The sequence below is a fragment of the Pipistrellus kuhlii genome, unplaced genomic scaffold (assembly GCF_014108245.1).
Source record: "Pipistrellus kuhlii isolate mPipKuh1 unplaced genomic scaffold, mPipKuh1.p scaffold_m20_p_16, whole genome shotgun sequence".
Taxonomy (NCBI): Eukaryota; Metazoa; Chordata; class Mammalia; order Chiroptera; family Vespertilionidae; genus Pipistrellus; species Pipistrellus kuhlii.
In genome coordinates, this window is record NW_023425471.1 from 4557668 (window position 1) to 4580809 (window position 23142).

Genomic DNA, 23142 nt, shown 5'->3' on the forward strand with positions numbered 1-23142 from the left:
GCTGCAGCTGTTCAGCTTTAATTAAAAACATACACAAACCTCCTGCTTTGTTTCTATTTCAAACTTTGACCATGTGACAGAGCACATCTGAATTCCTAAGAGTCCAGTGTAGGTGTTAGGAGGTCCTATTCCACAGGCCTAATGCAACCCCTCCTCTTGCTTCCCAAATTTTATATATTGAGGGGAGGAGAGATGTCAAGGTCTTAGAGACACAAGGAGAGAATGCACTTTGGTTTTGAAGCCATTGGCAAGCAGGTTCTAGTGCACAATTATTCATCCCTAATTGAGGGCTCCTTAGATGGCAACATGTGCTTATTGAGTCCAGTGTTCAGACAAATATTTCTGAGTGGCTTGAGAGAGGAAATAGGTCTGTCTATCATGAAGACAGGCTACCAACTGTCTGTGGTGATCCTGAAGCAAAGTTACCTCCTGTAACAAAAGCAGGAGTCAGGACCTCCAAACAAAATCACATTTTAAAATCTCAGGCAGCTGTCATCTTGCTTCAGGGTGGGACACTTCAGGCCTGAGGTGGCATCCATCTCTGCTCAGAGGTAGGCCTAAGTTCATAGTCTCCAGCTTGTTCGCCAAGTGAATAAACTATAACAACAGATGGACTGTGATTCCACTCAATAGCAGTGGTAGCATAGGTAGCAGGACCCAGAACAAGGATTCTGGCAGATGTAGGACATGATAGGTATTCTAGTCCAGCTGGTCACACACTTTGGGTTATGGATTCAAGCAAGTGTGAGAAGTCCAAGAGACTGGAACATCAGAGGTTGAGGCAAGGCGCATTGGAGAGCTCCATGTGAATTTCGATGACAGAGCAGATAAGGGCATCTTAGTGGCCTCTTTTATGCCCCGTGCCAAGTGTTGTTGGCTCCACACGCAGGAAGATATGCGTTAACGTGAGGCAGAGACAGATACTTCTCACCAGTGTCCATGTTCTCCTCTTTTTCCTAGGCATACTACCAGATCACATTTCCCACCATTCCTTGTGGTTAGTGGAGTCTGGCTGGACTATGAGCCTAGGCTTTTCCCCACCTTTCTTGTGCATGTGCCTGGGTGAGGAAGGGCAGGGAGAATGGAACTGAAGTGAAGCTAGGAGGTATAGCTTACTCCTGATTAAGGTGGGGGCTAGGTTGCTGGGTCTTCTGAAAGGTCTTTATAGTCTCATCCAGAGACCCATGTGAATGACTGGAAGCAGGTATGAGTCCTGACTGGCAGGAAATTCAGCTTTTGGAAGTAACAGGAATGGCAAAAAAGTGACTTCTTGACTGGAGAGTTGTCTCACAGGCTTTCTCATAAGGTCACATTAATATTCCTTAGATAGTGGTGCCCTCATCATAAATCCTGGCCCATCAGTCTGTCTGCTAACCTTTCCTCTTAGAGGGCCCTTGGGAACACAGCACACAAACTGGCTCATTCCCACCCTCCATGCACTTCTTTCTCACCTTATCCCTGCCCCTCTGTAGCTACACTCTTGGCCATCACTATCAATGCATTGAGCTGGGTCTCCATTGCACATTAGCTCAAGTCACCTCTTGAGTCATCACTTAGATTATAGTCCTCAAACTCAAGTCCCATCAGGGTCAGGCATATAGCTTAAATGTGGGACAGAACCAGTATAGTATAATAAGGAGTGGTGGGGACTGGCATGCTGTGTGCATTCTAAGTAAATAAAGCCATTCTAAGTAAATTAAAAACAAGCCATCATGCTATTTAAGCCAAACAACTGACCCCAAATTGCCTACCCCAAATTAAATCTACTATTATTTACCAGAAATCAAAAGCAATATCTGAAAATTATATTTTATCCTCTCCTGTGCCTAGGGGAACAGATGTAAAAACAATAATTAATATTTGATTTTTAAAAAATATATTTTATTGATTTTTTTACAGAAAGGAAGAGAGAGGGATAGAGAGTTAGAAACATCAATGAGAGAGAAACATCAATCAGCTGCCTCTTGCACCCCCCTCCCCCCACTGGGGATGTGCCTGCAACCAAGGTACATGCCCTTGACCAGAATCAAACCCAGGACCTTTCAGTCCGCAGGCCGATGCTCTATCCACTGAGCCAAACCGGTTTCGGGTAATATTTGATTTTTTAACCTTGAGTGATGTTTAACATATTTATAGAAAAATGCTCTAATCATGCAGATCAATGAATTATTAAGAAATGAATAACCAAGTAGGTCAAGGCCTAGAATATTTTCAGCTCCCAGAATTTCTCATAGGGTTCTTATTCCTCCACAAAGGCAATCACTATCTTGAAAAAGTTGAATCAAAGTATTGGGACTATTAGGGACCTTGGTGATTATGTATTGCTGTCTCTCTGTCCCTGAATGGTCTTGTTCTTAAGACCATTTTAATGTTCTTTCCATCTTCTGGGTACAATATAGTTTTACTAAGATCCTCAAGAAATCATTAATGAAGTGTTAGCTAGTTCTAGAATTATAGAAAATCCAATGTTTTATCATCTCCAATGCCCAAATTGTCTTCCACCTGCTGACTGATACATCTAGTTCCACCATTCCAGGTTTATCCTTTCAGAAGTAGGCCTCAAATTTCCATTAAAATATAAATGCCTTAGGAAAGGCTAACACTTAACCATTATCAGGCATTTTCACTTTGGTAATTAGGTCAAAAGAAGGTATTTTGTATCAGTAAGGCAAGGGGGTTGTAGAAAGAGAGAGTGCCAACTGGAAGGGCAAGAAGCCTGCACTTTGGGACTTGGGGACACTGCTTGAGATTCAACAGACTCTGGTTCCTTCTTCCAAATATCTGTATTTTTATGAATTTATCTTTGGACTCCCTGAGATGATCCAGTACTTGGTAATTGTTCTTACCAAAAGTTGAGTACCTGATACTGAGGGCAGCTCAGCCCCAGGGTAAGGGTTCTCAACCTTGCCAGAGGGTATATTAGTGCCTTTTCAATCTTAGTTTGTGGAAATAGCAGTGGGGAGTCATGCAAGGTGGAGAGGTTAGGATCTTGTTTTTAATTTTATTATGAACTAGAGGTCTAGTGCATGGATTTGTGCACCAGTGGGGTCCCTCTGGCCCGCACCCTCTCACAATCCTGGACCCCTCGGGGGATGTTTGACTTCCAATTTCACTGCAGGTCTGGTTCCCCTCCCACCTGCTCACCCTTGCAGGCCTGGGTCCCCCCCACCTGACCTTCCCTGCAGGCCTGGTTGCCTCCAACTTCTATCCTCTGATGGCCTGGTCCCTCCCAACTGCCCTCCCTTGCTGATCTGATCCCTCTCAACTTCCCTCCCCTGCTGGCCATCTTGTGGTGGCCATCTTGTGTCTACATCACATGTGTCAAACACAAGGCCCGCGGGCCAAATCTGTCCTGCCAGGCCTTGCAATGTGGCCCGCACTGCGCTGTCATCACTGCACTCCTCTGCGTTTCCATCACAATGACAGTTTATGACTGTTCAGTAAACCATTCGGCCCGCGATTTAGGCTGGATTTTAGATTTTGGCCCCTTCTCTGATTGAGTTCAACACCCCTAGTCTACATGGAGATAGCCATCTTTGACCACATGGGGGTAGCCATCTTGTGTGTTGGAGTGACAGTCAATTTGCATATTATTCTTTTATTAGATAGGATTATCATGAGAAACTTCCAGTACATGATGGTTTCAGATTTAGTAGGAAGAGTGAGGAGAATCCTATTCAATGTCACAACTTCTGTTCTTATGGTAGGGCCAGATTGCCAAGCAGAGTTATCTATAAATACTTCTCAGTATATGAAGGGAACAGAAAAAACAACAATTAAATGACTCAAAACAAACAATGAAATTGGGGGTGATATGGAGAAGGTGATTGACATCTTACAATTAAATGAAGGCATTGCCACAGAGCAACTGCTGGGGAGACAGTTGAGCCAGGCCTGCATCTTTTATTTTTCTAGCTCCAGACTTTGACTAATTTGAAGTATTGTGCTTCCTCCTGGATTTGAATGAACCACAAAAAGCAAGCATATTGTTCCTTTTACTCAGCATTTTTTACATCTTGCTTCCTTTTCCATTTCCTTCCCTGGGTCTCTGCTCCAATATAAGAAACCAAAATGGTGGCACTTCCTTCATGAGAACAAAAACTGTGCAGCTGCGGGATCCATGGGGGGATGGAATACTATATAAATTGTACTTGGCTCATCTCCTGATGAAAAGCAGCTGACAGATGGGGATCTAGGGTGTACTTTATCATTGATGCTCCCCATTTCTTGATCATGTTGTAAGGAGTGCTTCAATAGACCCTGGCATTAAGCCTGGTGGGGCTGGAACAGTTATGGGGCAATTCAAACCCAAGATGGGGCCAACTGGGCCTTTAATTTTACATACATGTACATATATGTACAGGAATCCAGCATGTGGACTGCAAGTAAGCTTGGATAGCAATCCAATGGCAAGTATCAGTATCTGAATAAATAACAGTGGCCTGGGCTGAAAATTTTGCTCCAGGAGATAGAGACTTAGACAAACAAGGAGAAAAGGCATTCAGTCAATTTTTTCTTGAAATGCCAGAGGACTAAAAAAGGTTAGTGGTGAATACAAAATTATCTTTTGGCCAGTCTCCAAAGTGATTTGACCTATTTAGGAGTCACTGAGAATGGGCCAAAGGAAGTTCAATGGCCTACATTTTGATTTGTCCAGGGAGAAGAAACAGGGTAGGGACCGCCAGATGCCCTGAGTCACTTATTACAAAGCATATGCGTGAACATGGTTGAAACTCATGAGAAGGGTTCTGGGACTCTGACTTTGGGCCAACTCATGACACAATTTAGCTTGCAAATGATAACCCCAGCAGATGCATTGATAACCAGGTGTGCTAGCTTAGTGGCCCCAGTCACTGAAAGGACCATATAGGATTCTGAAAGCCTTCCTACAGGTTAAACTCTTCTCCAAGACCCTTCAGTAAAAAGGTAAACTCAGATTAAGTCAGCAAAGGAGTGAAGACATTAAAACTTCAGTGGAGAGCAAAGCTACAAAAGTACTGAAGCTGACTCCACTTCAGCCTAGCAGATTGGAGTTGGTAGGAGATGCTATTGGTTTCCTGCTAGCTTTATTTTTTTGAAATTTATTGGAGAGAGAGAGAGAGAGAGAGAGAGAGAGAGAGAGAGAGAGAGAGATATTTGTCATTCTACTTATTCATGCATTCATTGGTTGCTTCTTGTATGTACCCTGACTGGGGATTGAACCTGAAACCTTGGCATATCGGGATGACACTCTAATCCAAGTATGTCAAATTTGTAATCCTCTGGCCACATTTGGCCAACAACAAATACTAATTAACGATTACTCATTTATTTCAGCCCTTTGTATTCAGCATGTCTCTATAGAAACAAACCTACATTTCTATGAAAGTGGAAGCTTTTGTTTTTTGCAGCCCTCATAAACTTAAACCTTGTTTATCTGGCCCATGTTAGCCTTTGAGTTTGACATGCTTGCTCTAGTCAATTGAGCTACCCAGCTAGGCCAATTACTGCTAGCTTGATAGCCGTGTGATTTTAGTCAAGTTCCTTAAACTGTCTTGGCCTCAGTTTCCTCATCTATAAACAGAGAATAATGAAACTTACTGCATAGCATTATTGCAAAGATTAAATAAGATTCTGTGTAGAAAGCACAGTCACTGGCACATCATTAGTTATTTTTTTACATCATTGTACTTTGAAAAATGGTACCTACCACTATTATTGTTGTTGTTATATACATGTCTATCTTCCCCCATAGGCTGTAAACTTCTGGGCAGAAATAGTACCCAAGGCCTCTTGATATCACCCAATATTTTACCAGAACAGGGGCTTAGTACGTGTTGGTTGAGAGAATAAAAAGCATCTCACTGTGGGAAGGACTTCCTACTTTCTCATACTGTACATTTAGAAAACAGTGAGAAATAGCCGAAACCGGTTTGGCTCAGTGGATAGAGCTTCGGCCTATGGACTGAAAGGTCCCGGGTTCGATTCTGGTCAAGGGCATGTACTTGGTTGCGGGCATATCCCCAGTAGGGGGTGTGCAAGAGGCAGCTGATTGATGATTCTCTCTCATCGATGTTTCTGACCCTCTATCCCTCTCTCTTCCTCTCTATAAAAAATCAATAAAATATATATTTAAAAAAAGAAAAGAAAACAGTAAGTAATAGACTGGGCCTGTGGGAACTTTTTTTCTTCTTCTTCCTAATTTAACCTAGGAGAGTTGTGGTAGAAGGTATGTTAAAAGGAAAACAAGACTGAATAAAAATCCACTCCTCATACTCTCCCAGAAGTCTGCAGAAAGAAAATATACTCTATTTCTTTTAGGGTTTCTTTCTCCTTCTCCCTGCTTTTTTGCCTTCTTTGATAGATTTAGTGTGTCAGTGAGTCCTGCAGAACTCTTTTTGTTTTTTCTTTTATGCCTTTTAATTCTCTTTTGCATTCTTCTCCGTTACTCATTTTGGTGTGATTTTTTTTCCACCTTGGTTTTTGTCTTCTATGGGATTAGTGCTGTTGGTCTTGTGTCCACAGAAGAAACTCTGGAAGTCAAGAGGTATTGTGCATCTAGGGTCCCAGAGCTTCCCATAGACAGCACCCTACAAAGAGCTATCCAGCAGTTGCATCAAAACCTCATGTCAGGTTTGCTGATCATCAAACTCCCTCCATTTTGTTTTCTCATCCCAACTTTCCCTTTGGCTCTTCTGCAAAGGTGAAAGGAAAGTTCATAGGATTTGGGGTCTGCTTTCTTCCCTGACATCTGGTTTGATTCTGGGCAGCTAAATAGTGACTTTGCCATGAACAACAAAAGCTAATTCACTATGGTTTTTAAACACCAAGTGCAAATATTTTTCCTTTTCAGCTTGGGGTCACTAGAAGGGAAAAAACAGAACTGAGGAAGAGATTAACCTTTTAAAAACTCTTACAACTTCCCATAGAAAATAAAACAATGGCAAAATTTCCTCCCATTCATGAGAGCCTTTTTATGAGTGATTATTTGAGGCAAAATTAGGGATCTGAAGAAGAATTTTAGCTTGGTTTTCTACGTCTACTCAAAAGCCCACCATGATTGCTTTTAAGAGGCCACACAAATTCCAGTAAAACTCTGGGCCACCCTCTTTGCTTTCTCTCTCCCTTGTCTTCATCCCTGGCTGGCTTTCCCTCTACCTTCTCTCCACCGCTTTGATTTCCTCCCTCATGCACGGCCCTGACCCTCTGCTAATGAGAGGGAAATGTTAGACAGGAGCACTGTAATTTACAGTATTTAGGCAATGGCCATGCCATCCAATGATGCCATTAACAGATGCTTGGAAGGCTGAATATTCTGTCTGGGTCACTTCCCCAAGGTTCTAGCCAGACTTTCTGTTGATTTGGGCTAGCTTAATGCATCCCAGAAACTCAGCACCATTCAGTTATTCTTTAGAAATGAAGTTACATACTCTGGGTCTTGTTCCACGTGATTAAGGAGTAAAAATATCCAATGCAGGAAACTGATGCCATCTGTAGACACCTGGCAACTCTCAGAAAAAAGCAAATCCATCTACCTCACTATTAGCTATTTCAATGTTTTCTCTAGACAACAAAACAAAAACTCTTTTCCAACTTTCCATTACTTTATCTTCCTTCTTTCTCTCTACCCATCCAGCTTTTGCATATGGATTCAGTTGCTTGGTTCAGGTGGGAGGTGAAGCGTATGCCATGATGACATAAAGGCTATAAGAGCAAAGCTGTAGGAGTCCCTAAATTCTCCCTTTCTTGCCAAGAAGATGATCTAGGTAGGCATCAGGATAGCTGATATTTGTGAAGGGGCTTAAAGATTTTTGCCATGCACTATTACTGTTGTTATTGGCATCGCCAGAATCTGACATGTTGATACAGGTAGTATGTGATAATTATCAAAAATTGATCTTTAGCCTGCAAAGAAAAACTCCAGCTGTATCCCCTTGCAACCTTTCAGTGTGTGTGCAAATATATGCAGACCCGTTGAACAGCTTACCCTCACACCTACCTAAAATCACACAGCCAAGTGAACCAGCCCCAGCTTGGTGAGAAGAATGTGTGGCAATGTGAGATAGCCATGGGTGATGGAATAGGATGTATTCTTTCCTATTACTGGACAATTGGCTTACGGGCTGGGCTGCTGTGGCTCCCTAGGTTTCAATATTTGTCCAGTTGCCTACTCTGGCATCATGCTAATAATTTTCATAGCCACGTGGCACTTGGCAGTGCTTCTTAAGCTGGTGGGGTCTGAGTGTCTGCATTTCTAACAAGGTCTCAGGTGATGGCTGACCCCTGGCCTATTGCACTTGGAGCAACAAGGCTGTGGAAATGTACCACTGCATTCTAAACTCCTCTAGGGCTGGAAAAGTAAAGTACTAAGCGCCTCCTCTGGAGACAGGGTGTGTCTGAAGCTGCCCTGGAGTCCTGATTTGCCATTCCAGCGAACCCCAGAGGGATTAGCCACTGGCCCAGCACTTGGGTGAAACCATCTCCCCTCCATGGGGGAGTCCCGGAGGCAGAACAGATGTTGTGTGAAAATCTGCCACCATCCTTGCTGAAGGTTGCCCTCTCTCACCCTCCCCACCCCCTGCTCTGCCTGCTGACTTAAGCAGATCAGCTTTCAGCTCTCTGGGACTCCAAAGAGGGCTTTGGATAAAAGAAAAGGCCTGTCCTTAAGAAGCAGAGCTGGAATCCAAGCATGCCTCTCGCCTGCTGCATGCCCAAGAATGCAGGTATTTGGGGTTTGCAGCATTTCCTGGAAAGACAGAAGGGGAGGGGAGTTGCAGGGGGGGGGGGCAGTTGTAAGCCAGGCATAATGGAGAGGGACATGAGCTGCAGTTGCTTCCTATTCTGAAGGTATTGAGTTGTTGTGTGTTTTTTGTTTTGTTTTGTTTTTTAAATGTGAGCCCTTGCACAGGAACACAGACATGGACAAAGGAAACTCTGCCTGACCCTCAGGGTTGACCTTGACAATTGGGGTCAGTGGCTATTAAGCTTTAAGGACTTTGGGTTCTTTATACAGGCTGCCATGTTTGCAGCTTTGCTCCTTCTGAAGTGTTGGACTACTTAAGACAGAGAGGACAAGACTTTCTCCCTCCTCTTCTTCCACTCTGACATTTGGATGTCTTCCAAGAGGGTTCCAGTGTAGGATTCCCCAGGGCTGCTGCGAAGAGGCTGCAGTAGGCTCAGGCCTGCATCCTGCCTCCAATTGCACTGTCTTCAGCCTGCTTGTCCCTTTCTTCTCTCACCCCCCCACTTCTGTCTTCTTAGAATTCTTCAATATTCTACCCTTACCCTGAGAGTACACAGAGAGATTTCTTTATCTCTCTGTGCCTCAAAACAGCCCTGAATTTGAAGTGCCTAGACTCAAGTTTCCCAGTATTTTGTTTCTTAAATAGTCTCAAACCATTTGGCAGTCTGTCTTGACTTCTTTAGTCCTTTAAATCTAACTTCATGATATTCCTTTATCATAGAATGTTGGCCACACAATGGAATGCTGTTTGAAAAGTATTGAACTCTTTGTGGTATTTATCCTGCACTGGGGTAGTCCTTCCATTTTAACTCAGACTCCTAAATGTCAGAGACAGTGTCTTTCTTATATTTTTTCTATGGACTCCTCCCTCCTCCCCTAATCACTAGGAGCATGCAGGATTGAGCAGTGTGAGTGTTGAAATCGTTTCTCTCCTTGCCCCAGTTAAACCACCTTATTGTACATTTGCCTCCACCGTGTCTGTGGAGACTGATGCATGGCATGGCCACGCTTTAAGAGCCACGTATTAGCCTAACCACTCCCAATATGGTTGTGTGCAGCTCTGTTGCATGAAAGTATTCTACCCTGCCATCTCAGTACACACCCTCTGAGTTGTTTTTCCAGGTGTGGTGATGGGGAGGCATTGATTTGTGCCTGCTTTGTTATCTAAAATCCTTTAGGAAGGGAATGAATCATGCTTGTGGACCAGGCAGCTTCTGGTGGGTACCCCTAAACCTCAGTTTCTTTAGGCCATTACAGTTTCCAAATTTGGGGGGGGGGGAAGCTGTTCAAATTCAACTTCCTAGTATCACATATACTTATGATGAATAAGCATTATTTGATGTGCAGGCCACATTTCAGACAAATCAACTCAGAATCTCTGGGGATGAACCCAGGCATCAGTGCATTTTTAAAAAAGCTCCCAGGGTGGATTCAAATAAGCATCCAGGGTTGAAAATAACTAACTTAGGTAAATAAGAATTCCACTTCCATTCTAACTCCAACTTACTCAAGGAACTGAGTGAGACAATTAAGGATATAAGTCTACATATTTTCATAAGTTTCAATGGATTCAGGGGAGAGTGTCCAACAGCCAGGAAGTATTTATTCATAAAGCCAGAAGACTAAGTAATGAGATAGAGACCAAAGAAATGAGAACCCTTCAGGTGCCTTCCAGAAGTTTCCATTCTAAGCTCAAGGAGAAAAATGGGGAGAAGGCTTGAATAGCTATTAGAATAGCTTGACTCAGTTTACCTCAGATAGTGGAGATCCAAGGCATGGGGGTGGCTGTCAAGAATTCCGAGAGGACAGGGAAGCTTGCAGGGCTACAAAGGGCTCAAACTTGTTGGAGCTGCTGGCACTTTATGAGTTTGGTCATCTTCTGGCATTAGTTCAGAAGGTCATGGCACCCCAAGCCAACTCTGGACAGAACATAAATGGAGAGATCAGGCCCTTAATCAAAGATGCCTCCAAATAGGAGTTGGCAGATATTGCATTCAGCACAATAAAAGCTGAGGAGAAAATGACTGCTTTTTGCCTCAACACAAATTTTATTATACCAGATTTTATTGTAAAATGTTATAGTTTGGGGTGTGTGTTTACTACATAAACAACGTAGTTACTCTGATCTTCACCATCTTTCAAACTGGTGTCTAACAGGGAGTTTTATTTATAAGATTTAAAGCCATTGAACAATTGTTTTTATATGATTGCCTTATAAGCATTGGAATAATTCAGGGGAAAATAAAACTGTGCTTTCTTTCCTCCTAAACCCCTGCTCAATCTCCCCAACCAGGGGACAGGCACAGCCACGTGTGCTGACAATGTTAGATCTTAAAGCTAATAGACTATAGCTGTGTAGGCAGATATCAAAGGAATAGTGTGGTCTCCAGGAAAAATGGAACATGGGACTCAAGCTAAAGTCTCCTGTTGCATCCAGTCTATAAATATGTCTTGGTGGCTTGGGCAGGAGTGAGAATCACTTAAGCTGATTGGGCAAGCTCTCAGGGCCCAGACAGACCCTTAAACCAGCCCAGAGTCAGGGGCCAGGAGACCCAACAGCTACTGCCATCATTTATGTCTAGATCTCTGGATATTCATATTTCCCAGAAAGAAAGAATTCCTATTAGTATGAATGTCATCTCAGGTTCCTTAGTTCATTCCTGGGAACTCCACATTTAGGAAGAGCAAAGTGTAGGCTGCCATCATCTTATGGCAACATCTGTTTTGTCCATTTTGTTGGTGTTTTCCATTTTTAACTTATCTGATTTTGTATTAATTTACTTGAGATTTTAATGTTTTTCTATTTCTTCATTTGAATGCTTAGTTTAAAAAATAAATATGAGATCCTGGCATGTGTCAATCAGTTGGTTGAGTGTCTTTCCATGCACCAAAAGGTGCCAGTTCAATTCCAGGTCAGGGCACATGCCTGGCTTGCAGGCTTGATCCTGGTAGGGGGGGTGCAGGAGGCAGCTGACTAATGTTTCTCTCTCACATCAATGTCTGTCTCTGTCTCTGTCTCTCTCTCTCTCTCTCTCTCTCTCTCTCTCTCTCTCTCTCTCTAATAAATAAGTAAATAAGTAAATAAGATAAGTGAGAAATATAAATTTAGCTCAGAGTTAAATTCAGGTAATTTGCATTGGTTTTATATGTCAGTTTATTATGGGTTTCATCCTCTAGGTAGGTTTTAAAGAGGCAGCATGGTATAGAGAAAATGGACTTTGGTATCTCTCAGATCTGGGTTTGAATTCTTAATCTACCACTTATCAGTTGTATGACTTGGGGAAAGTTCCAGGATTGCAACCTCCTAATTTCTCAAATGAAGATGATAATATCTTTCCTGTGTAGTCTTTAAATTAGAAAGAAATGAAAGAATGCCGGCACAGGACTTAGCATAGCACACCTAGTAGCTGCTCAATCTATAGTAGCTATGGCTGATAATCATATTTAAAATAATATGCCTTTGGCATAAGCAAAAGCTTTGTGGCTGTGAAGCTGCTCTCCATTTGCATGGTTTAGGCAGAAGGCCAGGACAGTGGGTGTCCTTTCTGGATCAACCCACTTATACTAATGTCCTCCAGAGGCACTGGCAGATGGGACATGAAAATACCAACATTGTGCCTAGGGGAAGGCATGCAGCCAAATGTTACACTGGATTGAGCATGCTGAAGTGAGCCAGGAAAAACTCGGCACAACACACAAAATCTTGCCATTGAGAAATTCCCCCAAAGTTTCTTAGTCTCTGTCTCTTATGGAATGGAATATTCGAGCTGCTCTGTCCCAGACCTGGCCCCTTTCTTGGCTGCCCAACTGAGTTGCTTCTCATTCTGTAGGGAACTGAGCATTGGGGAAGCTAAACTTTTTGGAATCTCATCTTGGCACTGAGCTTTGTGTATCAAACATGACAAAAATACATGAGTTCTTAGTCAGGAGGATACTGGCCCATGAGCACCAGAAAGCTGGATATCTCAGAGCCCTTACACAGGAAGGAGGGGCCAACTCTCTTTCGTGGGGTGGCTCAGCTAGTCAACTGGGACCCATGGAGGAGGTGATTTTTGAACCAACTCTGTTAGGGTATATAGGTTAAGGTGTATCAACTTTTAATTGTGTTATTGTTTTGGAGGATTTTTTTTTTGGTTTTGTCTTATTTTTATTTATTTTTTTAGAATACAATATAATGGGTTCACTCTGATGATTTTCAAAACTAAAGAAAAGAAAGTACCTGGTCTCTAAAATCAAGGGAAACATTTTATATAGCCAAAATTTTGCAGAAAATTAAAGCCTATTTGGTTTGGGTTGATTCTTGCCTTCTCTCAGTCTGGGGTGGGGAGGTAGAGGAGATGGTAAAATTAGGAAAGGGTAAGACTGTGGGAAGTTATCAGCAATTATAATTTGCTGTCCACATTCTCTGTATCCTGCACAAGCCCTCTGTATGTAAATTCAGGTGGAAGTTACTTGATTATGTTCAAGGAAGAATCTTCTAGTTTTCTCTGAATCCCACCCATGCCAAATGTCAAACTCCAATAAAGGTAAAAATACAAATGTTTCCTCAACTTTGAATAACTGAGGCCTCACAGAAATGTTATCTTTATTCTTCTCTTGCCCTACCCTACAATGAAGCAAAAAGAAAATTTTTATTATTCTTCAAAATAAAATAACTCACTCCGAGCCAACTGCTTTGTTTTTGTGTTGTGCTTGCCAGAGATGACACTTGGCTATTAACAACTAGGATCCCTCTTCCATCTAAATTTTAATATATGTACACATATAATGCCTTAATTAAAAAATGAAAACATTAAAAAAATAATAAATAAATAAAATAAAATAAATTTTATCCCTGGAAACCTTCACCAGCAAATTGGAGGTGGATGATTAATTTGAAAATAACAATGTGCTTAAAAACAGGCCAGGGGCACACATCAACAACCACAGAGCCCTTAGCCTAAATGAGTGATAAATTACTCATCCCAACCAACACAGTCTTACAGTTCCTGCTCTGAATACCAGGAGTGATGACAGGTGCCATGGATTTCTAGTACTTTCTATGCCTACCTTGGAAAGTAAGGAAAATGGTCGCCTGGGAAAATTAAGATAATTGTACTAGTATACCAAGTGCTTTTCCTTAGAAAGAAGTTGATTTGTGGCTTCTCTTGATTAATTGGCCTTTTGTTTTCCCCCTTCTGCCCCTCTCCTCTTGTCACTTACTTGTTTTTTACATCAAAGACATCATGGGTAAAAAGAGGAGATTTTATTTTGAAGAACAATGATCACATTAACAAGGTGACAGCAGATAAGCTAAAAGTCACTCTATTTTCTGCGGGGGGGGGGGGTGTTCTTTGCCACCAAATTGCATTCTGATTCTCTTTGTCTACCTCCTTTTACAGGAGGGTGACAGGCCTAGCCACTGATGGACTCAGAAGAAATAACTGGGAGATAAGATATACCTTTGATTTATGTACGAAGGGAAACTTTTGAGTTGGATGATAAAAAAAATGAATTCCTTTCCTGTTCCACAACATTCTTGTGGATGGAGCTCTGTAGGACAGTGACATTTCTCAGCCCTTGGTCTAAAGTATCCAGCAGAAAATAACTATGAAATCTAGAACTTGGTAAAGGCAAAAATCCAATTCAGTACAATTTAATAGATGTCTAACCCTGGATCAGATTCTGTACTACAGAATATCCCTACATCCTGCCCTATATTTCGGCAAAACATTTAAGGAATTGAAGCCACATCCAGAGACACAGCCAGTACTCCATGAAAGAGAAACCAAACCAAACTGGTGTATGGCTCATGTCTCCAAGTGTGTCTTCTAAAAACAAAAAAAATAAAAACAAACAAACAAAAAACACCACAGGCTTCAAAATGATCAAAAAAAGAGTGAATGGGGGATGAAGGAGGTGAAGAGGGAAAGGGAAAGTTTACACAAGGAGGTGAAATTTGAGCTAGACTTTGATGGACTGGTAGGAATTTTTTAACCAGGAGAAATATTCTGGGGTTAAACCTCTCTAAGCTGCCATTTTTTTCTGTAAAATCTCATAAGCTTGTTGTGATGTGATGAAAATAAAGTGTATAGCACAGTTCTTGGCACATGATAAAGCTGAATATTTACTGTTGTTATTATCATTATCACTGGCATTGCCAACATCATCACACATTATCATTAGCAGCAGCAGCAGTAGAAGGATTTGGTGTTGGAAGTGTGTGAGCAAAATCTTCAGGGTCTTTCATGGGGAAATGATACTATTAGTCACAGGTAATTAAAACCCCTGTCCCTCTAATCTTACTCTACTTTTTCTGAGGTTGACCCTCATCTTTCATGTCTTGGCATACTTTGGTTAATATCAGTTCACCTCTGGCAAAGGAAAGCAGACTCAACCAAGTATCAAAATATGTTTTTAAACTTACTCCATTTCTCAATAAACATTTTATACACTTGTTTATAATTTCAGTAGTGGGTGGCAATTTGAGTGAAAGTGTAAATATAAAACCAGTAGCTTATGTTAGCATTTCTCTTGGGTCTTTGTTTTCAACATCTTATTTTAGCAACTTCAAAAAATATTCACTCAAGGTATGTTTTTTCTTCCAACCTGTTTATCCTCCATTGGTTTCATTCAGGTCACAAAGGAAAGAAAGTCTTGGAAAGAAGCAGGGGAGAGGTTAACGGAGGTGGGGGGGTGGGGTGGGAAGGAGACTTATGTAACACTTTAAACAATAAAGAATTAAAAAAAACATGCTATTGCAAAATAGAATTATAGAAAGATTAGCAAAAAATTCATTGTTAAATTATATTTTTAAAAAGAAGTAATGAAACTTATTTTTTCTAAACGTTGAGAGTTAAAATAGAAAGCTAAGTGCTTCTGCATCATACATAATCAATATAATGTGTTTGAGAAGGGCTTGTCCATTGGCATTGGGGGCTGAGGAGATTTGGGCCCCTTGGTTAGGGAAAAACCAGGATGTTAACATTGAAAGTCATTTAATGACCCCTTATTATGTGCTCAGTAGGACTAGCTAATTGCTCTGTCATAGTTGATACTGCACAATTATTATGCTCATTCAGTAGACGAAGAAAATTAGGCTCAGAGTATTTATGTAACTTGCCTAAGATTACAGCTCGGATGTTGGAGAGTCAGGACTTGATCCAGTTCTGTCTGATTCCCAAACCTAGGCTTTTTACCACCAGGTTATTCAAAGCCTGCAAGGGTTTGAAAATAATGATCCCAGACTAAACATGTGGGTGGCATTTTTAGGGTATACAGGTTTTAAAGGTTTGCTATGGCCTACGCTTCAATCTCAGGTTAGGTTACCCAAAGTAGAAGGAAACTAAGTTTTGATTTGCAGGAACAAAAACCAATCCACAGAGATGGCCCCCACCAAAACATATAACACTGTGAGCTAAGAAGAGAGACAAGGGAGAGAATCAAGTGTCCTTTGGCTTGACAAAACAGAGAGGGGTGGGCAAAGCCTTTTACTTTCTATTTCAATTCCTATAATGATTTTACTTTTTGCTAATTAACTTGACTGCCTGTGACTGATATATTTATTACCCAGCATTGTGTATCAATGACATGTTGTTCAAATAGTCATTTCCTAGGGAAGGGTTATAAATATTTTCTGGGATCATAAAAGGTGATAGTGGAGGTTGTGGAAGGTTAAGAAGTTACAATGCAGAATTTCCCGTACCTTTGCTTGAATGTGTTGGCAGTTCAGAGTGAAGAGATAGTGTTTTTCAGTGGTGTAACAAATTAGAGGATATTTTGTCCTCTAATTCCTTAACTTCACATCCTGGTGAAGGTGTTTGCAGGGATTATACTTCATCTTATTCAAAGTTTCAGAGCAAAATAACAAGTAGCAGATATGATTATAGCTTTTCTTGGAGTTACAAAAACCAATTTTAAATGTCTCCCTTCTATACTTGGCCATCCTCATGCCACCATCTGCTTTCCAAAATTTCCCAAAGCCAGGTGCTCTGGATAGTCACCAAGCTGCCCTGGGCCAACAGCACCACCTGTTGGCTACAATAGAGAATTCTTGGACTCAACATCCTTCTGTGTCCTCTGAGATGATAATTCACATATCTCTAAAATTCCCTGCACTAGCTGGTAGTTTCAGCCATGCAAAGTTGCTTACATTTGTTCATCCCACCAAGCTCTCTCACACACCTCCAGACATATGTATACTGTTTTCTTTCTACAATCTTTTATGACCTGTTTCCTCTGGAATACTCCTAGTCAGTTTGGAAGCTTTGGCTTAAGTATCAACTTCCTTGAGAAATCTTTCCTGAAATTGCCCAGGATGATTTAGCCATCTCCCTTTCCATAGACTATATGTAATGCTTGCCTATATTTCATTGGTTCTTCTAAGAGCAGAGGATGGATTAGATCTGAGCCAAATGATAGAGACAGAGAGGGGTAGAATTGGGTATGGTCCCAAACAGCCTTCCATAGATCTTAAGATTTATTTTTAATCATATGTGTCATCATAAAATTCCTATAAAATTAACACTATTCTGTACATTACTTAACATAAAATAATATCCCCCAACAATTATTGATTACAATTAGTGGTCCATGTCTAACATGTGGCTTCCTAAACCCTAGGCACAACACATTGTATAATATTTCCGCCGTAGGCATAAGTCCCTCTGCAAACTATGTACAGTGTCTTTCTAGTCTGTGATTATAGGGGCGAGGGACTAAGGACTAAGTCTACTATAGTATTTTCCTAGTGGAATTAAGACACTAAAAATACTATTTTGGGAGGGATGAGTGAATTTTTTTCAGTAATCTTGGGCATAATAAAGAACCAGTGTTATTAATCCTCTAGTTGTAGATTCCAATGTCTTTATCAGCCCACTACTATAATATTTTTCTACCCTTTCTTACATTTCATTCGGAACTGGCATTTAAGATTAATTTTTAAAACCATTTTCTTGAGTTATATTAATGTTTATTCACTACCACTCTTGTGCATTGCAAATGTATATTTCCCTGGCAATATTGTGGAGGAATTAAACCTTAATGGACAAACCTGGAATTCTAAATGATATTTGCAACTTTTTTTCCATGGGAAAATGTAGCCTGAATTAAAAAGAAAAATTTACAAATGAACTTTGTAATATTCTGAGGCTGGAGATAGACTTTATCAAACTCCCACATCCTACAGCTTCAGTTTAATATGGGTTACTGTCCACAACTTGAGTTAGGGGAAAGGAAGACTAAAGCCACAGACATGGAGTAACATCCCAGAATCACTGGAGTGGACAGGAGAACCTCATATTGGTCCTTCCCTCAGGACTCTCAGGGTTCTTGGGGCATCATTGTCAGGCTACCTTTCCAGGAAGCCAGAAAAGTTCATCAATATAAATGTTACTGATATTTGCATCTCTATGATTCTAAAACTGTTCCCTCTCTGAGACAAATGAACACCTAAGCCATCTGTTATCTCTCCATTTTAAATATAAAATTTTAAAATCAAGTTGATTAAAAAATATTTATGAGTAAAAGAGCCCCCTAAGTGCAAAGTAACTTTTAAAACTTATTATAAAATCATTCTTTGTAAACTTCCCACTGCTTCCCCCTTTATTCTTTTTGAAATGAATAACTTGAAACCAAAACCCTTCAAGAACAGGGAAAACTATGCCTTAATTCTTCTCCATGTGGTAAAACATAGATAAAGGACTTCGGGCAAGAAGGGCAGACTTCTCTACCAGGCTTCTCTAGTGTAGTACATCATAGGGATCATTGACTCTCACCACCTAGTCATTTCTCTTTCTGTTATTCAATTTGACCCTATCCTGTATAATAAAAGCCTAATATGCAAATCGTCCCCTTGGATGGTCCTTTGACCAGAAGTTCAACCAGGAGACTGGGAGTTCAATTGCTTTCTATGATATGCACTGACCACCAGGGGGAAGCACAGAACATGGTGGGCATTGGCAAGGCAGCGCTGGCAGTGGGTGGCAATGGAGATGCTGTAGCCCTGATGGGCCCCAATAAGAGCGTGACTGCGGCAGGATGTTGGAGCAGGTGAGAGGGTGGCGCCATGCCAAGGCGGGTTTGAGCAGGGTCCTGATTGCCCCACTGATGGCCCCAAAGATGGTGACCAGTGGCGGTGGGGGGGAGGGGGCTGCTGCCTGGCTCCCAAGCACTGAGGGAGTTGAGCGGGGTGATCTGGCCTGATTGATCACCCCATAGGTGTGATGGAGCAGGTAAGGAAGCAGCACCTGGCCAAGGAGGGGTGCCAGACTGGGCTGCGGGGCTGCGAGGCTGGGGACACGAGCTGCGGTCCAATCTCTGCAGGCCATCACAAAAAATACCCAACCGGAAAAGAAAAAAGAATAGAAAAATATGAAGATAGTGTAAGGAGCCTCTGGGACAACTTCAAGCATACCAATATCCAAATTATGGAGGTGCCAGAAGTAGAAAGAGAGCAAGACATTGAAAACTTATTTGGAGAAATAATGACAGAAAACTTCCCCTACCTGGGGAAAGAAATAGACTTACAAGTCCAGGAAGCACAGAGAACCCCAAACAAGAGGAATCCAAAGAGGACCACACCAAGACACATCATAATTAAAATGCCAAGGGCAAAAGACAAAGAGAGAATATTTAAAGCAACAAGAGAAAAACAGTTACCTATAAGGGAGTACCCATAGGACTGTCAGCTGATTTCTCAACAGAAACTATGCAGGCCAGAAGGGAGTGGCAAGAAATATTCAGAGTGATGAACTGCAAGAACCTACAACCAAGATTGCTCTACTGAGCAAAGCTATCATTTAGAATTGAAGGTCAGATAAAGAGCTTCACAGATAAGAACAAGCTAAAGAAGTTCATCACCACGAAACCAGTATCATATGAAATGCTGAAAGGTATTTTTTAAGAAGATGAATAAAAAGAAAAATGTAAAAATAAAAAATTATGAACAACAAAGTGACAACAAATACATATATATCAACAAGTGAATCTACAAATCAAGTGAATAAAAAATCTGATGAACAGAATAAACTGGTGAATATAATAGAATCAGGGGCATAGAAAGGGAGTGAACTGACAGTTCTCGGGAGGAAGAGGTTGTGCGGGTGGGGGAAGAGATTGGACAAAAATCGAACACCTATGGATGAGGACAATAGGAGGGGGTAAGGGCATGGGGTGGGATGGAAACCAGGTGGAGGGGAGCTATGAGGAGAAAAAAAGAGGAACAACTATAATAATCTGAACAATAAAGAGCCATTTTTAAAAAAATCTCCTTTCCCAATTGGCACTTAATACTATTTTTATGTTAACTCTGATCTGAAAATTTCATTTTTGATTCTACCTGGAAAGCAACTGATAGAGGTCCCAGCTTAGAGCCTAAATCCTGGCCACATTCTTAGACTGGGAAAGCTGTTGGGAAACAAGTTCAGAGCCTGAATTGGAAATAAAGGCTAGCAATGGTATAGAGAAGGTTTTTAACTTATAAAGTTTCTCAGTAAAACATCCCCTTTTCTGGAATGTAATTAGTATGTGTTTAAACACAAATGTAGAAAAATTGCTTAGGATTTGACCAACATATTTTCTCAGAACTACAAAGAAGGTTTCTTTCTCTTTCCTTCTCTTTTATATGCTCCTTATAAAACCTTGCCAGAGTCAACTAAAAGGGAATCCATTTCATTACATATACTTTTCCCCAAGAAGTAAAATGAACTAAATTAATTCATTCACTTACCACTATAAATACCAAATGAAAAGGCCATAGATATATAGATGTAAATACTGCCTCTATAATTATTTTTTGTGTGTGTTTGTATAACTAGAGGGCACTGAGAAAAAGAAAAAATAAATTACTCAAAGTTCAAAGGTTCCAAGATTTACTAACAAAATTAGAAAAGTGGGGGGGGGGGGTAAAAGAATCCACATGCTAAGATAGTCAAAGAATCTGCTACTATGTTTACTCACCAGCATTTTCTTCCAAAGAAATGGCTTTTGTCAAAATTGGTGAGAACTCCAAACGTGGAACATTTTTTCCTATTAAATAAAGTTAGCAATGTTGTGATTAAGACTGCAGGAGCTGATTTCACTATGTTGAAATTGCAACAAAGTACAGCCAAGGTTGAGAACTACTTACTGCTGGAGAGATATAATAAGAGAGAAATATGCAAATTAAGCCAGGACATCACAACCAGCTCAGAGCATGTCCCCAGCCTCAGTGGACACACACCACACACCAGGGCTGGTGGCAGCCAGTTCTGAGGCCACTCCCACCAGGGGTTTATGGGCAGGCATGCTGCACCGCCTACCCTGGGAGCAAGGCCCCCATTGGACCCACAGACCCGCCCAGGAGGGCATGCTCTGAGCCACGCCATGGGGCAGCCGGGGACCAAGGTCCCCAGCGGACCTACGTCCCTGCCTAGCGGGGATGTGTTCTGAGCCGAGTGGGGAGCGGGCCTAAACCGTCAGTAGGACATCCACTGAGGACTCCCAGATTGTGAGATGGAGCAGGCTGGGCTGAGGGACACCCACCCAGTACACAAATTTCATGAACAGGTCCTCTAGTTTAGTTATAATGATGAATTTTTCCTTTCTTAGTTCATTTGGCTCTAATTTAGTTTGTAACTATTTTCTCCCTTTCTTCATCTGTAAGTTTCCTAAGTATGTGGGAAGGAGAAGGTGTCCATTTCTTTTCATCTTCTCACCTGTGTCTTGGATGCTCTATCTTCTTAAGAAGACAGCCACCACCATTGTTGTTGAATATTATAAAACTGACACCACATCCTAGCACATTGCAGTTCTTGTTCCATGGCATTACTCCTCTATTTCCTTGAGGGGTTTCTGGGGTTGTGTGTTGGCATTTGTAGTCTTAAACACATCATCTCTTCTCTTTCTTTCATTCCCTGATAGTCTCCTGAGGGTGGCTCTGGGCCACTTACCTTGGTGATTCCTTCCCTAAACCATGTGACTCAACATCAGTCTGACAAGCCCAGGATTGGAGGAAGGGAGATGGTCTTCTGGACTGAAGGTTATCTATATGAAGCCTCTCTGAACTGGTACTTTCATGGGGCACAATTGAGATGTTGAAAAGACTTTCAACTATAACAATATTTTGAGTCATCAAAAAGATTTTATTTTTAAGAAAGCTTTAGTTTATTGTATCTGTGCTTTAACTAACAATTCTCAACCATTAGTGTCTTTTTTGATATGTGGCTAGACATTTATTTTAAATAACTTGATCAGTTAGCCCTTTCTCTGTATGAATCACCCCAGAATTCAGCAGCATAATTTAGTGGGTAGTTCTTCTTATCTGGGCTAGCTACAATAGGTTGTGCTCTGCAAGGCTTGCTTATGTTTCTGTAATCATTAAGCTGGGATAGAAAACCTAGGGTGTCATCATTCATTCTTCTGGTGGTCAGCAGGCTATAGGTCAGATTGAGATGAGCAACTGGGTCACATGTGTCTCATTATCCAAAAGGCTATCCCAACCTTGTTTGTAGAGTGGCATTAAACATGAGTAGGTACCAAGGTCAGCAAAAGTAGAAGCTGCAAAGCTGCTTGAGGCACAGGCTCAAAACATGCACATTGCTACTTCTACCACATTCTATTGGCCAAATCAAGTCACAGTCTTGGTGGGAAGAGCTGAAAAGTACTATAGTTTCCGGCATATAAGACGACCCCCTAATTTTACAGATAAAGCATAGGTTTAGGCCTATATTCGCTGTATAAGACTACCCCCCACTTCTGAGGCAACACCAGTTCTTTTTTTAATAGACCACCTCTCTAACTCAGCCAATCCAAGCAGGCTTTTTATGCATGCAAATTATACATGTTCTGTACCCGAAGCTACACTGTGTTCTAGTAAAAAGCCTCCTCAGATTGGCCAGAGTCAGAGAGGCGGTCTATTAACAAAAGAACTGGTGTTGCCTCGGAAGTGGGGGGTAGTCTTATACAGCGAATATAGGCCTAAACCTATGTTTTAACTGTAAAATTAGGGGGTCATCTTATACGCCGGAAAATACGTTACTTTAGCTATTTTTGAAATCTACCACAATGACAAATCATCATTATTTGCAAAAATTTAATGTATAAAGTAAAATGGATCTGGGTTATATTAGAACAAGATTGTGAACAGCTATCCAAAAGGTAGTGTGGTGAAGTGTAAGACCACGAATATTAGAATCAGACAGACCTGAGTTCCAACTCTGTCTCCCAACTTGTTAGCTGGGCGGCCTTTAGCAAGTTACTCAGTCTCTCTAACCATCTATTTTCTCAACCATAAACCAGGAAGAATAAGAATACTTAACACACAGGGCTGTTGTGAGGATTAAATGAATTATAGTGTAATACCCAACACATAGTAAAGAGCCATTTCATTCTAGCTTCCTTCCCCATCCCCTTAATTATTTTGAAATTCATGTACAGTGGGCCTAGTAAATCTCTTCTACTCA

The 23142-nt window shown here is 41.2% G+C and overlaps 1 protein-coding gene across 4 annotated transcripts in view; it reads left to right on the plus strand.

Annotated features, from left to right (window-relative positions):
• The window catches only part of NHS (NHS actin remodeling regulator), a 333341-nt gene that overhangs the window by 226493 nt on the left and 83706 nt on the right, over positions 1-23142 (plus strand). The window contains exon 1 of one of the 4 annotated variants that reach the window (XM_036439584.2): positions 8177-8702. The exons of 2 other annotated variants lie outside the window; for them this stretch is intronic. In XM_036439584.2, coding sequence (XP_036295477.1) covers positions 8669-8702 — 34 coding nt within the window. In that variant the 5' untranslated portion in view covers positions 8177-8668. Of the gene's footprint in view, positions 1-8176; positions 8703-23142 lie in introns of those variants that run through there. One more of the 4 variants, XM_036439583.2, reaches the window with a different exon arrangement.